The sequence below is a fragment of the Chanos chanos genome, chromosome 6, assembly GCF_902362185.1.
Source record: "Chanos chanos chromosome 6, fChaCha1.1, whole genome shotgun sequence".
NCBI lineage: Eukaryota > Metazoa > Chordata > Actinopteri > Gonorynchiformes > Chanidae > Chanos > Chanos chanos.
The window spans coordinates 20,195,235-20,213,696 of NC_044500.1; the positions used below are offsets into that span (position 1 = coordinate 20,195,235).

At 40.4% G+C, this 18,462-nt stretch overlaps 1 protein-coding gene across 3 annotated transcripts in view; it reads right to left on the reverse strand.

Annotated features, from left to right (window-relative positions):
- Nucleotides 1–1,181: 1,181 nt before the first annotated feature.
- Nucleotides 1,182–18,462, reverse strand: part of msi2b (musashi RNA-binding protein 2b) — a 204,590-nt gene continuing 187,309 nt past the window's right edge. Inside the window, exons 12-15 of one of the 3 annotated variants that reach the window (XM_030776712.1) lie at nucleotides 13,165–13,344; nucleotides 8,415–8,623; nucleotides 3,804–3,881; nucleotides 1,182–1,307 (exon numbers count right to left, since the gene is read on the reverse strand). In XM_030776712.1, coding sequence (XP_030632572.1) covers nucleotides 3,840–3,881; nucleotides 8,415–8,623; nucleotides 13,165–13,344 — 431 coding nt within the window. In that variant the 3' untranslated portion in view covers nucleotides 1,182–1,307; nucleotides 3,804–3,839. Of the gene's footprint in view, nucleotides 1,311–3,803; nucleotides 3,882–8,414; nucleotides 8,624–13,164; nucleotides 13,345–18,462 lie in introns of all 3 variants that reach the window. The other 2 variants (XM_030776714.1, XM_030776713.1) reach the window with 2 other exon arrangements.

Below are 18,462 nucleotides of genomic sequence, written 5' to 3' on the forward strand. Positions count from 1 at the left end.
TCTACATCACCAGGTATTACGTCTTAATAATTCTTCTTCTTCTTTTAGTTTTTAAGCTGTGCACATTTGAACTCACTACCTAATCAGTATGCTGGTATGACATATGCTGAATTATATAGTCAAAGTTATGTACAGAGCAGGTTTACCAGTGTCTTTATAGGATAACGTTTTCACTGGGGGTATTCATGGGTTTTGTGCTACAAATGGATTGGATTTACAGCGTAGAGCCTCCAAAAAAATCTTTTTGCTTAAAGCATTTCAGATCATGAACAGTACAACCTTAAGAACACCATCACAAAAATATGATTCTCTTTCAGAAACGGTTTGATGCAATGACTGGAATAGTATGTACAGTTTCTTTCTTTCTTTTCTTTTTTTTTTTTAAAATCTCATTTCACAAAGTATTAAAAGGAAAGTTATTTCTTTTTTTTTCTTTTCCTGACAACAAAAATGACATTTATAAAAAAGGACTGTGAAAATACTGGAGTCCTCTTATTGCCCCAAATAGGTTAATAGGGAAAACAAGACATTACAAGAAACAAACAGCTACTAAGATTTATTAGTTAATTACCCTCTTGTCTTTTTTCTTTTTCTTTTAATGTTGTATTAAAAACGTCTCCTTTTTCAAGTTAAGTCATTTCATTTTTTTTTGTTTGTTTTTTTTTGTTTTTCTTGCATGTGCAAAATGACACCTGAAAAAGTGACAGCCGAGGAGCGTTCCCAGCAGAGAAAAGAAAGAATGAGCAACACTGAAATATTCAAACAGAAAGGAGGGAGAAAAGAAACCAGAGAAAAGTCAGTGTATGTCGACATAGTTTCTCTCAGGAGAGAAAACACATGTACAATAGAAATTATTTCATAGACCATAATCAGGCTGAAGTCTTAATCCAAAGATTATGTGATAAAAGATGGTGAGAGAAACCAACAAAGGGAAATAAATCAATAAAAAGAGAAAAACAACAAACAAACAAACAAAAAAACAACATTAGAATCCTACATCAAGTTATGGGATTACAGTAGGATACGAAGGATCCAAAAGACAGGGTTCAGTTATAATACAGCAGATTGGTTTTTAAATATTATTATTATTATTATTATTATTAATATTATTATTATTATTATTTCTGTCTTTCTTTTTTCTGAGATGATTTTTCATTTTTTTTCTTTTTCTCTTTGTTCTTCACGTGCCATCTCAAACATCTTTCTCTCCTTTTGGAGGCTGTAGTGTCTGAAGCTTTGTGGCTGTTACCTGTACACAGAACCAATTAGAAACTCCGACCTGCTTTCCCCGCGCCTCCTGACACAGTCTGCTGGACCAAACACACAGAAATCACAAGCCAGTTGAATGAACCAACTCTGCTGGAGGCTGGAAACACATACACTGCATCTGAGCTTTGTTTGCCTCTACCTGCCCACAAGATTTCTGTCAGAACTAAAATGCAGATGTGCTTCAGATTAAACATTTATATATCCTATGCTATATAGCCCTGCAGAAAGTCGTCCGTGCCCCACCCCCCCCCCCCCCCCCCCCCCCCGGATTGCCATTGTATAATTCACACTCTGTCAAAATGTTCTCATTAATTTATGAATCCTTTTCACTCTTTTTTTCAACTTTATATCTTGTTAAATTCTTAACTTCAGACGTGTCCCACTGGGGCTCTACTGATCACCAGTGATTACTTCATATCAATAAACTATAACTAATGCAAACTCACATTCAAGCATGTATTTCATAACTGATATACTTTTATGAAAAGCAAAGCCAACAAATGAAAAAGTCCCAGAGTATTACTGATTTCCCTCAAAGCACTAAGAATTTGGAAATTGTTTGTCTAGTCATCACACAGTTATATCTGACTCAGAAACATTGTTAATTAAAAGGCATAAAAAGGCACATTTTTTTTTTTAAACAGACGCTCAGACACAAAACACATGACACAATAACACTATAACATGAGTTTGATATACACAAAAGAGGAGAAACAGATGGGATGTATGTGTTAGTGTAGCATGCAACAAACAACACAGACCCATTTTCCTTTGGATATTTATCTTCATGGAAAATGAGGGGTTAAAAAAGGCTGGTTTACAGAAACTGCTCAAAACTGTTGCTTTCTCTGCTGTCTTACTGTGCAACAAAGTCAGTGTCTCTAAGTGACAGCACTGTTTCTCTCTCAGACAACGGTCACTTGTCAACACCAGCTAGAAAGAATCAACTCAAGAACTTAAGTTTGTTTCTCAGAAGACGTTGAACTTGATGGGAGAAAAACCCATGATGCTGAACAAATGACTCAAGTTTCTGAATGTGAGTCTCAAACCCACAGCACACTATGAAACCATGTCAGAGGAGAGTCTTTAGGCAGGTGGCAGGCAAATGGAACAGTGGAAGCAGTAGTTTAGTTCATTCACAAGGAATTTCAAAGTTTGAGGATGACTGAGAAGACAGAAGATCGATGAGACTATATATTCAACACAGTCCTTGGGCCAAACACACACACACACGCACGCACACACAAAATACCTGTCTAAATATTATCGAGCCCAGAGCAGTTAAATTTATGAAAATGTAAACACTTCCATGGATTATTGAATAAAATCAAACTGTATCACTTTAATGGAACTGGAAAAGAACTCTATATCACTAATGTGTCAAAATCAAGCTAGCTTAATCTATCTCATGACAGGTACAGACATCACGCTAACAAAACGACAGGACTCTCGCACCCCCACAGTTCAGCTTTCTCTACTCATGACTACAAGGATCGATATATCATCACTCACATATCCATATTAAACTTTACTGTATACTTCCACTTCCACTTTAACCTGATAACTATACTGTAGAGGATTACTTCCAATGGACATAAAAGGGCCGTAAAGATTTGTACATAAAAAGGACTCAAAGTATACTAATATATACCAAACTACACAGCAGTCTGATGAGGTACTGTCTGGTTGAATAAGGACACTGAGAAGGGGGGGGGGGGCACACATTACATAAGCAATACCTGACATAATACACAAGAGATGACTAAACGATACTGTTAAGAGTTGGTGGTGGGGGGGGGGGGGTATTCTCTCATCCCAGATACATCTTGATAAAATACCCAGAAGGTTCCGGAGGCCTGAATCCACAGGGCACCGAATCAAAGACACAGAGTATGGTTCACGAAAGCCCACAGACAGCACTGGGGAGCAGAGCACAAGGCTAGACTCTCACATTAGATTTATAAGTACTGTCTGTATAAGAGAGCAACAGCTCAGATTAATAAGTATAGTCTGTATAAGAAAGCAACAGCTCAGTTTGGGTAGACCAAACAGAAACACATGCTTAAGAGAGTAGTCTAGTCAAAGACAAGCGGAAAAACGAAACGGTGGTTATTCAAGACAATAAAGCACAAGATTTAAACCAGCATGTTTTTTTTATGTTTTGTTTTGTTCAAATGAGAAATGGAAACAGAACAAAACAGGATTAAAAGTCAAAAACTCTTAAAGGGTTTCTGGGTGGTATGAATCATAAGAGAAACACACCATAGTATTGCAAATATAGAGACTAGGCTGCCGAGGTGTACTCTGTGTGTTATTAAAGAGTCGATATTTGGTGTGCGCTATTCAGAAACCCTGTAAAAGCTTTTCATTGTGTCTTTGTAAGGGGGGAAAAAAGGCTATATACAATGTGATGGGGGGAAAAAAAGGGAGAAGGGAGAAAGAGGCAGACAAAATGAGATGAAACTAAAATGGGATAAACGAATGATAATAAAAGGGAAAACTATTACATTTTATAAATGGTACAAAATATCTACCTCAAATGAGATGGCAACCAACCACCTGTTTGATTTTCAATGGTATCCATTTGTGAAAGCTGTGGCAATCAGGGGACCCTAAAAGTGTACAGTTAGTGACTGTGTCAGTATGCATTGTGGGTAAAAAAACTCTAATACAGCTATTACTGGTCAGTAAATTTTTATTCATAATGTCTGTTGCCAGCATGAATGGAGCGACGTTTACTCTTTGAAATCCAGATTTGTTTTGACAATAGCAATGTAACACAAAGCGCACATTTGAGAATATCAGAGGCGTAATCTGAGCCAAATACCAAGAAACATTTACTGAAGGGGAAAGATATAATGGATGGGTCTTCATTGCATATAGCTGTGATTCTTGATACATTATAATATTATAAATTATTGGCAGAGGCAAAGACAGTAAAGAGAAAAAAAAACTGATATGAAAAGATTTTCATGCCAGCTGCATCTTATCATAAGGGTTTCCAAAATTCAGTTCAAGTTTTGCACATTCATGCTGGCATTAACAACAACCCCCATAAATATCAGCAGTAATCACAGATCATGCATCAAAATATCACTGGTCATCACAGTTCATGCGCCGAATTCTACAGCAATCACGGCAAGATGAGCACCATTGAAAGGCAAAGATAAAATTTGGTCTTCTAAAGCTAAACATTGGCATCAGCCATTTCTTTTCTAACAGTTCCAGCAGTTGGTGTTTTGTCACTGTAAATCACCAAAAGACGGGAAAAGGTTACTGAGCGGGAAATAGTAAGCAAGTTTGGTTTTTTTTAAATGCTATGACTATGGTGTAGCTATCCTGTATTCAGCCTTGAATTTAAATATAACATACAGTCACCTCCAACATTTCTGACACTCTTGATAAAGATGAACAAAAAAAAGAGACTCGTTTTTTTATCATTTGCATTGTGCTTTAATGACGCTGACGTCAGTAAGCACAACCGCTGTTTTTCATGGTCTGTCGCACTAAGCTGAGGAGCAGGACACAAGGGGTTCCCATGTTACCCTGGAGTGACCTGGGGTCAAGGGCCTTGCTCATGGGCATGACGGCGACAACCGGAGGGACAGCAGAGATGTTAAGACCAGTATTAAGGCAACTCGCACCTCTGCCTGGACTGGGTTTGAACCTGCAACCCCCTGGTTCCCAGTGTGACCCAAACTGTAGTGCTTTCCCCAACACAAATAATAGAATCCTAGTCCCGACTGCCCTCCTCAACTGAAAACACAAATTTTCAGAGGCATCAACTAACCATTTCTAATCATTTCATATCTTACATATCTAGGGTCACTGGCTTGAAGACGATCCACTTATATCTAAGTTTAAGTCTTCTGGCAAGAGGCTACTAAGTGTTTAATTAAAATGTCCTGGTCTTTGGTAGAGATCATAAGGTCATTACCATTAACAAGAACCCCAGGACCAATCACTGGAAATCAGCCAGACATCAAAGACCAATCACCAGCACTGTATTATATGAGGTATTTGAGATTATTTTCACTCACTTTCCTCCACTGATGCCAGATATAACAGTAGCATGCATGGCCAAAGAGATCCATTCCTGACCCTGGCATCTGCTTCCAATCCCTTTGTTGGTTTCTCCCAATAAAGGATGCTTTTCCAACACACCTTTCCAAAACATCTGCTAGCGCTGAGGTGATATCTGCTAGTCGATTTGGAAACTTGGCACGTCCAAATTTGATCATTTTTCTTTTCTTTGGCTGCTAAACTTTTTCTTTGCCTCAAAAACTCTCTTCCTGACTGTGTGTAGTAATGAGATTGCACACCACTGTTTCTGAAGCGTTGAATGAATGTGGGGTTTTTAGCTTTCTTTTCACTTGCTCTATTATTTAAAAAGCTCAACAAACATTTGTCTCTTTTCATTCGGCAGGTTCTTTGCTTTTGCTGAAAGTGAGGAAAAAGTTAATGAATACATGGATGGGTGGACAAAAAAGCCACATTTTCTTTAATTTTATTTACAACAAAGTTTATGGCTGGCAGAAATGTGGTCTTTTCTGGACAGAACACCCTGTGAATAAAATAAAATTCTAATTTTCCCAACACTTATCCTCACATTTTTCAGCAGAGTTCCGTTGCCTGTGTATTTTTTGCTTATCTTTATCAAAGGTTTGGAGATGACTATGTTTCGGTGATCCTATTACAATGTAAATCAACTCTTAATCATATAAAGAAAAGATGAAGCACACACCATTGTTACTTTTTGTCTAAGAGCCTACACACTACCACTCTCTAATAGCTAGGGTCTCTGTTTAAGATGAATGGCTTGCAGCTAGTAACAAAACTAGTTAGAGCTATCTCATAACAAAGGCAAAGGTGACACACCCTGAGTAAATTAGGACTGGGTCAACCAATCAGATCACAGGGATTCATGATTGACACAGTAAAGATTTAAAAAGTACTTAGGGAGCTATAATGCAAAGTCAAATGCAGTGTGAAAGATGGTTTAGCTCCATTAACACACTGTAATATTAATAGTTTCAGAAACGTTATGTTCACCAAAAAAAAAAAAAAAAAAAGAGAAAAACCCAAACTGAAATTATCAGTGCACTGAGGTTCAGCAGCTGGATTATTAAGGATAACTTTCAGTATTCACAATGATATGAAACATAAATCAAGTTAAACGTAGAGGAAGAAAAAATATCTTCCCTTACTGTCGTCAGTTACACTGAAAATTTTCAGTCAAACTACATTTGGTTATATTTAGGTTAAAACTCAATTTGAAAGTCAAGGGTAAGGTCAAATTGTTATTCAGAACATTCATTGAAGAATTAATGAATAACCACTCTAACTTCTCCCTCAAAAGCCAGTGATTTATGGGCTTTTCACAGCTGTCCAAAAGAACGAATTTGAGGTGTGCGCGCAGACACAATAAACTCTTATTCATTTTTCAACAGACCTTGATGTTCACTTTTTTGCAACGGCGTTAAGAAAAGCAAGAGCCAGGGACTCTCCTGCCAGTATTTCTGTCCTACATTCTGCATTCCTAGCTGGCCAGTGTTCCTCACCACCACCCCCCCCTCACTCCCCACTCCAAACTACACTCATCCACTCTGCAAAAGGTTAAAAACCAAAAGCATAGAAAAATAACAAATGCAGATGGCCTTAAAGGGCAGGACAACACGTTGTGAAGGTGGGGATCCTCACGAGTGCCTATAATGTCCTCGCTGATTTACATATGCACTTTACAGCTGAGGATCTTTCAACTGCTGAACCATCTGAAATCTGCATTGCTTGCCTTCAGGAAAAAACCCCCAGCTGTAGTACAAGTGAAACCAAACACTGTTTGAAAACTGAAAATTAATTTGCGCTGTATATGTTGATTTGCCCTGTATATGTTGACCCTGACAGTGTAAGTTCACAGTTTGTTATATCCAAACTGACAGGAGAAGGGAGTCTGACTGAGAGAGGGAGCAAAGAAATGTTGGCAATGCACCTTTCTCCTCCTGCACCACCCGCCACCACCCAGACCCACCCAAAATACCTCAAACTGTTTGCCAGAACACCTGCCCAGTAACCAGTGAGAGAGAGCGACCTCACATTTCAAGGCCCGATGTTAGATATTCAACAAAATTAAGGACGCATTCAGTGCATTGTTCTCACAGGTACCAGTAATTAGGCACAGTGGAACATGCACATCTATCAAAAACTCTCAGACTGCATTTTTCAGGTTTTTTTTTTTTTGCATTCTTTCTTTCTTCTCCTTTTTTTCTTTTTCTTTGGCTTGGTTCATATCATTGACATTTTCACAAGGTCTAATTAGGGGAGGAATCCTCTCTTTGTCGGTGCGTGTCTGAGATAACTCTGTCACTGGATGGCATTTATTTAGTCTGAGGGACTCAGAGCAAATCTACAGGCAAATTCATCTCATTTTTTCATGTTTTGCAAATATTCTAAGTGAAACAATATCTGCTGAAATAATGAAAAAAAAAAGAAAAAAAGAACTGAGGTTTATATTTAGAAGCTTACATTCTATCGAATTGTTAAACCAAATATTCAACATTCTGGAAGCAAAAGAAAAACAGCTCTAAAGTACCCCATATTTTGATGTGTTTTTGACACTTTTCTAAATTTCAACAAACTATCTCAGCACCACTTAGATTTATCTTATTAAACACTGTCATAACTATGAGGAATTAATTGTAGGCATGAAGGAAGAACATTAGGAACAATATCATGCAACACTAATATAGGCATAAAATTTTAAATTTTAAAACATTTAAAAATTTAAACTTAAAATTCGTATTCCAGCACCTTATTTAAGGGGAAATCACCCCAAAGACTCATTGGTAACGTATGATGTAAAAGTACATACAATGGAAACTTGAACCAAAGAAATTAAATCGTGCTTCTGTATCCATTATTAAATAGGCAAGCTTCATCTACATTATTCTTTTACTTGTTTAAAAATTCTAAAAAAAAAAAAAAAAGAAAAAGAAAAAAAAAAAAAGAAAAAAAAAAAAAGAAAAGAAAAATAACATTATGTATCATCACTCGGTCTGTGTTAATGGAGAAAAGGCAGTTAAAACCGTATGGTGAGAAAGCATTATCATCAGGTAGGGTGAAAGCATGTGGGGGTCCGGTGTACTTACAGCAATGCTGTGGCCAAAGCCCGATCCGGGCTGGGGACTGGCGGCGCTGATGTAGTTGCCCACTCCGGAGTCCTGACTGGCCGGGCCGTACAGGTCAGCCACGGGGCCCGGGCTGTTGGCGCCGGGGAACCCGCCGGGCCGGGCTGGGTTGGAGCCTGCCGAGGAAGCGGGGGCGCCAAAATTCGGATGAGCAGTGTAGCTATTCAGGACTGGTGTGCAGAGGTAAGAGCTGAGTATGAGTCTTGCATGCATGTGAACACGTGACCAAAAAAATAAAAAATAATCACATCCAACAGCAATACACGTCAATAATATACACCCCACTAAAGACCAGAAAGGAGACAAGACACATTCAGAGGAGAAGTTACATGTATATATCTACAGGATTAGAATACATTTATGTTAAAAGTCTGATAAAAATGAATGATCCTAGGCATAAAAATGCACTCAGTACTCTACTTACTGTCATAACGCTGAATAGATATATACATATAAACAGAATGTACAGGACAAGCAAATTAACACATCTTAAAAATCTGAGATTACAGTTGCTCATTTTTTCCACTGGATTTTCTGTATATAAACAAACAAAAAAAAAAAAATACAAAAAGTATGTATGTGTGCATGTATGTATGTATGTATGTATGTATGTATGTATGTATGTATGTATGTATCTGTTTCAGTACATATCTTTCAGTGCTCATGCAGATTAAACAAATCGACTAATGTCAGACACAGCATTCACGTTCCATGCACAGTCACAAAAGAAATAACATTGAGTGTGTAGTATGCAGACGGCAAAGGTAAGCGACAGGGGTGAGTTTTTTTGTTTTGTTTTTTTGAGAGGGCCCTCGAGGTTCCCCAGTGGGGCTCTTCTCATGTTAAGGCATTCCAGTGAGAGCGAGCTCCTTCCCAGGTCTCAGTTATTTTTATAACCTCTTTCCTGTCATTTCTCCCCCCTCCCTCCCTCCCCATCCACGGCTTCATCACACCCAATGCTCTGTGCTTGCTGTCCTCGAATTTTGACTGCCAGCTCTCTCTTTCTCCCTCTCTCTCTCTCAAAAAAACAGGCCTTTGAAATTGCACAGGGGATTTTGCCACAACACACCCTATCTAATCAACACCTGTCATTTGGAGAGTGGTCTCTCCCACTACTCCTTCTTTAAATATATGATAGTGATTATCTCGCCGTTAGCGTCAGGGGTATCAGGCCCAGCCACTGCCTGGCAGCCAGGAAATTACTGCCGGGGTGTCTTGGGTAATGTGTGTTAAAAAACTGCACCGTCGAGTTCCACCTCCAACACAGAGTGAGGAGCACCGTCTCCTCCAAAGATAGAAACACAAGCTCTGCGTGTCGGTGAAATGGAGTCCGACGAATTTGGTAGGCAAAAGTCTGAACACTCGACCTTCACTTTTTGACCTTGCAAACGTACTTTGGACAGGACAGGCGGAAAAAAAGACGGTGGGTGTGAGGGTGTACGTAAGGGGGAGGAGCTAAAGAAAGGAGTTGGGGAAGGAAAGAGAACTAGAGAGTTGAGAGAGAAACTTCTGAAAAGTAGAAAACTAGAAGACCTGATGGATATCCCAGTCCAGGAATGGAGACAATTAAAAGACAGATATCACAGTGGGGGAGGCAGAAAGTAAAGAATCCTGGGGTTTTATTAAATCGCTCTAATTGCGACAGAGCGCGTGACCCATTGCCTCTGTCATCCGCAGGTGACCTCCTGCTTCAACTGTACCGCAAGACAAATGAAAACAAACAAAAATAAGATCACAGATTCAATTAAATTAAAGCAAAAAGAAATCTATGTGTCCCCATCCTAAGCCAGCCTCATTCTTCTCTCCGCACAGTCCTATAATGACACTCCCATTAATACATGAATATTAAATTAGATTCCTCAGAAACTATGGTTTAGTCTTTTGCTTCAGCTTTCACTGAACGGCAAGTCAGTTAATGAGCAAGATCTGAGTGTTCACGATGCAGAACCAGATTACATTCCACATTACATGTACATAGACAGCACTGACGCAGATCAGCAACATTAAAATGACTGAAATACGGAGAATAAAGATTTGGGTTTTTCCACACAGACACTGGCTATATCAGGACGAGATGACGAGGCTTGAAAAGTCTGTCACTCAAACTTCTCACCAAAACATGACACAGTACCAAAACAGAGCCAACAACTACAGCTTCCTCAGCTTTTTGCAGAGAAAAGAGAGGGGGAAAAAACAAGCTTTTCAAATAAATAAACACGTTCACTGGTGAATCTACGTGCCAGAAGAAGATAAGTATCTCTCTCTCACACACACACACACACACTGATACTGGTATGTAACAGCAGAGAAATGACGCTACGTTTGACACTTGGCAGTGAGATCTGCTTTAGCTAACAGCCCCCTTTGCCAAAAGAATAAACAGATTGTACAAATGCCTTCAAAGAGGAGTGTAAACGTGGAGACGACTGCCAGCACGTAAAGAAAATAGCAGTGTAGTCGACAAGTCATGGGACACTCTGGGGATTACGATTAGGCACTGGAAAAGAGACAATATCCCATTAGACAATAATGCTCAGAGGATGCTAACGCATGCTAATGAACTATTCCACTCCACAGTCACACATGTGTACACAAGCCTGCAATAACAGATCAAATTTGTTCACATCAGAGCTGATAAGAGTTCCCAGTTGAGCTAATAACTGCTCTGGCTTTTCTTTGCCCTCTCTGTGTTCACAGAAAACCAAATCGTTTCCCAAAACGAGTATAAGCAGCAGGGGGAGTGGGGGTGGGGGGGTACCATAGGGTTTGTCTCATGTAAGTGAGAGTACATTCGGATATCAAGCTTCTCTCATGATTTCTGCTTTTGTTGCTCCCATGGGAGCGGTGCTAATAAGACTGTCTGAAGTCCAAACAAACCGTCGTTCAAACAGCAAATCACGGCCCATAAAGCTAGTCCGTTTCGCTGATTGGTGAGATTCAAGCCCAGTTTTTTATGAAAACAGGGTGATAATTTTATTTCCATGTCAACAGCTGTTTAAAGTGCTCAGGCAATTGAAGCAGGTAGCCTGCTAATCTTTGGATTACAGGTAATCTGAGCAGTGAAAACCGTCTGCAATTTACTTACAGTGTAATTTGTTACACTTCAACCTCTCAGACCCGTTTTTTTCCCCCCACTCAAATTTGAGTCCCCTGAGTCACTATCACATCCTGGGTGTCTTTCACCCCTTGATGAACTAATATTGTTTGTGCTCTTTCGGGTTATCCTTCCACAGGCACGACTCTTAAACTCTTTCTTGTCGTGATGCATCTTGATTACGTTTACATACTAAGCACTTTTTGCTCTACAGACATAGTACTGTATTACTATAGCAGCAGTCTGCCATTTTTAGTTTAGGAGATTAGGAGATCATTATCCGGGTGAACTAGGACAACACCGATATCACGGCAGAACTACAGCCCCACTGTGTGTACAGTCTCCTTTTACTGGCTGCCTGGATACAGGCAGAAAAAAACAGTCTGTGGATGTCTGGAGAAATGAGAAATGAGGGGAAATCATATATTTCTTCCAGCAAACGGTGGACAAAGGACATTGTTCAGGATCTAGAAACTTCTGTAGAGACCAAGGCTTTAGACGACCTTCCAAATGCTTTCACCAATGAAGAGAAAAGGAGGATGCTAAAGAACAGTGATAGACTTTTTGTGGAAATAAATGCATAATTTGAGTTTCATTTTGTTTCAGTTGTTAATAAAGTAAAATCTATTCTGCACGTTTGGGAATCTACAGTGTAGTATGATTTTATATAGAGTGGATAGTATGGATTTCATATGACAGTTTTTGTTTTAAATCAGAGTTGCCAATAACTTCAGACAAAAGTTTAGCAGGTGAGATTGGCTTTCATTTCAGTAAACTGTAATTAACTGTCAGCAACTATCAATCCTAACTCCAAAAAGACAGCCATACAAATATGATTACTAAACAAATGCAATAAATCTACGACACACACACAAAAAACAAACAGACGAACGAACAAACAAATAAACAGTGCTACCGAGGTTCACTTTGCTACAAATACATTTAAAATAAATAAATAAACTGTGAGGTACCGACAGAATCAACAAATGAGTTTCAATCAAAGATGAACGACATATTAGATACCCATAATCATTAACTCCAGAGCTTCATCATGCCAAATAGAAAAGCATAAATGATGTTTTGTTCTTGCAAACCAGACAGAGAGTCATAACTGCAGTGTGATAACTCAAACTAATGGAATGTATGTAATACATATACATGTATGATTATATATGTGCTATACTGAGCATGTGCACATTTTGTGTGAAGAGAACCAAAGATCTCGATGTGAAACATCAATTTAGACACGAACGTTAAGAGTCAGTGCACTCTGCAGTACAGTACATATGTGAAAAAGAAAAAAACAACAACAAAAAAACCAAAAAACTCATACATGTATATCTGCCTTCTAGCAGCATAGCCTTGAAAGAAAACAAAAAACCAACAAAACAGCATCTGAATACGGCAGCAATCAACATGCAGGAAAAGTCAGGCAAAGTGCCAGAGAGTGCTCCACGCTCTTCTCTCCTCTCTCTCATCCAAATACTCCCTCTTTCTCTCTCTCTTTTTTATCCCTTCTTTTATACATTTTTTTTATAAAACCTAATGAATGGCTGAGTGATGAATCAACTTGCATGAATCAAATCAATCATTCAGTGAAAGAGACGCGGTACACACCTGGGCTCTTAAACTGATCCGGGCTCTGCAGGTGCTGGAGGGGGGAGGTGCAGGCGGAGGAGGCGGGCTCGCCCTGCAGCATCTGAGCCGCCTGGGGCCCCAGGGAGCCATAGTCCGCAAAGGAGAAGGGGGGCCCCCGTTGGTCGCTTGGTGAAGAATAGAAACCGTAATCGGGGAAGCCTGGGAGATACAGTATAGGGGTGGGGGAGGAAGGAAGGAGGAGGGGGGAGGTGGGGTTGGAGGTGGTTCTCCATCATTGTGGATACTTCATGTACAGTAATGTCAAGACTTGATGTGTCTTTTTGGTTTTTTTGGATGCCGTTATGATACCGAATGAGACAAGTGTTACACGAATTCGCTTTTCTGACATTTTCTCTGGAGCATTGCTATCCTCTGTGTGTGTGTGTGTGTGTGTGTGTGTATGTGTGCGTGTGTGAGTGTGTGTATGTACAAGGAGTACACATGCCTTTGGTCTAGCCTTTCTCTGTATTTGACACAGCACTGAGAAAAACACTGAACAGATGAAACTCAGTACAGGTTACATCAGGAGAAGCAAAGGCAGGCTAACAGGTTTTTTTTTTTTTTTTTAAGAGTTTCCATTTTCCAAAGAGGATACCCACCGTCAGCACACATCTCTTCAAAAGGACCTGACCTCATCTGACCGTAAGAGCAAGAGTAGCAACTCATTCAGCAGCTGAGCTTGGTGTATCTTAACATAGGTTTAGAATTAGCTCCACCTCTGATCTTAGTGTATGTTAACATAGGTTTAGAACTAAGCTCCACTTCTGAGCTCGGTGTATGTTTAAAAACAAAAACAAAAACAAAAACAAAAAACAAACAAAAAGAAAAAACAGATGCAGCACAATGTTTCAGACGGATCATTTCAAAAGTCAGATCAGAAGGTAACAGCTGGAATACTGTTGTTTCGCGCACATTAAAGGTTGAGACACAATTTCTGTGGGCCTTACGGGAAACAGAACAAACCTCACGCTCACAAACTACAGAGCGCAGCATGAATTAAACAGTTCTTTGCACCACTGCGGTCAACGTATTTTGGGATAGGGGCTTTCTGTAGTATTAGATGAGTTACATATGCAATGAGCGTAAAACGTCTGTGTTTGTTCTGTTGTGTCAATGTTAACCAAACAGACCACGTCATGCTTCACAGAACCGTAATAAGCCTGCCAAAAAAGACCAAAAACAAAACGACGGCAATAAACTCTTTATGTGTTGTCACAGCAGTTAGACACCTGGTCAACTCTTTACACTTCTGATTTCACTGCCACATGACAAAGACCCCGTACCCCCAGATGACAAGGTGCAACAAATGACAGCTTTGTCATATTCCACACGCCAAGCGTCTGGTTGAGTGTCATAACCAGACACTTAATATCTCATTTAATTCAGAGAAAGAAAAAAACAAACTTAAGTTAAACTAATCAAAACTAAAGAATATAGAGTAACACATACATGTGCATAGAGGATTTGGCATTTACGCTGAATGACTTAGAGACGTGATCACATGGTCTGGACATGAATTCCACCCTTCATAAAGTTCCATTTGGCTGACTGTTGGTCCCCATGGTGAAGGCAAGAGGCAGAGAAAACTGCTAAACATCACATTGAGTGATCTTGGAGGAATACAAGTCTTGGTTTTTCTGCTCTCTCTCTCTCTCTCTCTCTCTCTCAGCTTTACACAGTTAATTAGTTTCAGAGGATCTGGGATGTAAACAACAGAATAAAAAAAGGTCTTCAACCTTCAATATTTAAGATACAGAGCTGAGAAAAGGAAGGGACAACACAAACGAAAACACTGGAAACTTAATCGTTCATCTTTGCCTAGTCCCCAGAGTAAAGGTGATGTTTTCTCCTCTAATTTTCACACATTCATTGGTAATTACAGTCGCTCCAGGAGGTCGACAGTCTGCCTCCCCTCTGAAAGCTTTTTCAGAGTTTCCAGTCAGAAGTCATCAAACAGAATGTGATGCTGTCTGCTGTCGTTTCTCTCACGGTACGACGTGTATGAAGCTCATCGGAGATGACATGACCTGTACATCGCTCACATGCCGCCACCCCCCCCCCCCCCCCCCCCCCCCTCCTAACTGTGACTCCAAAAACAAACCACTCACATTATACCGCTCACCACTGAGCAAATGCATGAAACTCGCAATGTCTCCAAGTGAAAGTCTGCTCAAAGAGAACTCTCACTTCCCAGAGATAGAGAGAGGGAGAGAGAGAGAGAGAGAGAGAGAGAGAGAGAGTGTGTCACAAACACTTTGTGTTTGTGGAATTACAAGCAGCTAAACTGATGATGATGATGGTAATATGATGATGTTGATGATGATGTTGATGATGACTGTGAATCTCTTGCCAGACTGTACACAGAATATGACTCAGCGATCGAGCTGTGCATGGTCACATGATCAGAAAGCGGTGAGCTGTTGTCGTTTTCTAGGCCGTGTCCCCCAAAGTAACACACAGTCATTTCTCATCGGCACGGTTTGTCATCGAGACTAAACTCTCAGCACTGGGTGTTACATCTCGTTTACTGAGTCGTTCTGATAAATCTCATTAACACTTAGTGTTTTCCTCTCTTTAACACATACGACGGCTTTGGTCTGTGGTTACGGTAAAGCGAAAATTTATCCACAGAGGAGCAGAAATTTGCATAGCACTAAGTACTTTAAAAACCCACTGTTTTTTACTTTTCTTTGTTAAATATCTTGCACTAATTTTAACTTTATCTTTCTTTTTTTTTATTATTTGATTTTTTTTATTATTGTTAATATGCTGCTGTAACTGACATGTTAACATGTAGAGAACATATGATGTGTGTTCTTTGTGTGTTCTACCCTGTCTGTAACAGTTTTCTTGCTGAGAGACAATATAGATGAACTCAACTGCACAAGCATCTCACTAACTTTTTTTTGTAAGATGAAATGAAGGTTCAACTTGCGTGCTGTCATATAGTAAGACCATTTGTTAAAGTGGAAGACAAAAGACGTGAATTCACACCAACTTTGTCGTTTATCGCCCGTCACCTGAATAACAACACGCTGTCACTCCACGCATTCCCAAATGTAACTCAATGACACATCAATGCATTTTCGCGTCTACCATCGGGCTTGTTTTGAAAATGGTGGGGGGGGGGGGTTGCAGGTGAAAGAGAAGGACAAGGGACTCTCTGAATCCTAAAGTGTTTAAATCACAGAAAGGTCTGGATGCCCAGTCCAAACCACCAGCCCTGAGTCTTGCGCCATTTAAAAGGAAAGAAATCCAAAAATGCACTACAAATTTAATCCATTTTTGATGTGCATCAGCAAGTTGTCCTTGAGGTTCAAAGTGAGTCCCCCGTCTGCTCGCCAATTAGACAACATGGCATTCCATTCGCTACCCCCACATCCACCCTAATTAGATCTTAAACAACAAACAAAACGAAGGCTTCGACAAAGCCCACGGTTCTGTGTCCCCATTAGCCTGACAGTGGAGGGAGGCTATGGAGGTCCCAGCCCCCCTCCCCCCTTTTTTTGTCTGTCACTCCATCCTTACAACGCACAACAATGCCATACAGACCCACAGGCTTCTGAATAATGCACCCACAATTTGGACCTGTATGGGGTGATGGTACACACAAAATGCAATATCAACACTCATATACACACACACACACACACAGAACAAATACACCTGGCTGTTTTGTTTTGCTGTGACACAAAAATCATCCCACCCCCCCACCCCCACCCCTCCCCAATCACAGCTCCCGTGTTGAAGCCCTAAAGGCCTATTCTAATAAAGCGAAAGCAAAATTACTTTTATTATTCTAGTAGATCCTATCTAATGATAGTGCTATCTGAGAAAAATGTGGAACAAAACATGGTTTAAAAGCTCCCATTTACAGCCTACAGAGACAGACATCTGGCAGAATGGGACTGCTTGATTATCTTCTGTGGCTAAATCTCTGTTCAGTGCATGCAAATGATTCACTTTGACCAAGTTCAAGCAAAAGGGAGGGGAAAATAGAGCTGAATTAAACACTGTCGTTTTAAACATCAAAGATCCCGAAATAATCGCTCACCTCTGATGTTCCACTCATGTCCTCTGTGAGTTAGTTAGAGAACAGCATTCTGGGTGTTTAATATACTGCTGTGGCTGTATAACACTCTGTGTGTGTGCATGCGTGTGTGTATGTGTGTGTGTGTCTTAATGTCTAGGTTTATCTGGGCATATTAGAATTTATCGCAAACAAAAGAAAGCACACATTTTATTTCTGCCTATATCTCAGCCTTGCCCCCCACCCCCAAACCTTTTTTAGTGAACAGATAATTTGCTGCATTTTGTATAACTGATGTTTGAAGCCAGCCCCCACCGCCACCCCACCCCCTCCAAAACCTCCCCAGCCCCAGCCTCCAATCCCCATTACTCCAGGATGGCAGACTGCGCGAGCGGTTGTGTCGTCAACAGGAGATGGATGCCCAGACTCACTTTCCCTGACTTGATAAATAGCAGTGTGGAGACGAGTGTGGCGATCGCTCTTTCGTCCCACCGCATCTATTCATCATTCGGCTTAGTGCCACGCCGCCCGAAGAGGAGCGTCCGACTCCGGGTCGTGTTCCGAAACAGCTGCGATTAGGTTGCCCAGATGTGTGGGAACATCTGCACGATCCGCTCGCAGCCCCAGTGTGGATGGAAAGCGTGGGGGCAGCTGACACCCACCTCAACCACACTCTGGAATGCTGTCAGCAGCCCCATTATGGACCCCATCTGGATGCTTCAAACCCATTGCAGAGATGAAAGAGGCTTTGCTCTCCCTCTCCCCCTCTCTCTCCCTCTCTCCCTCTGTGTCATTATATATAATGTTTGACAAAAAGCATCACTGATGCAAAATAAATAAATAAATAAAGCATGTGAATAAAAATAAATAAATAAATAAATAAACAGGCTCTTTTATCAGCTGTTAGGAGGAACTGAGAGGGGCAATTTGTCACCACGACGCGTGTCCTTTTGGAGGTTTCGAAACCCTCTCGTCTCTCTCCTTGCTTTAAAGTCTATCAGTGTCCTCTTTGACTAACTGTACCAAAGAGGTAGCATGCCTGGCATGAATGAGGCCTCACAGACACAGACACAGACACACACACACACACACACACAGGTGCCAACAGCACACGCTGCCTCTCTGAATTTTGTCATGCTAATAAAGATGGGACACCGTGGCTATATTCCTGATGCATTCTACACACAGACTTCAGACAGAGCTGAAAACAAAACAAAGCATTTCCTCTCTGGTTCAGATTGCATAGG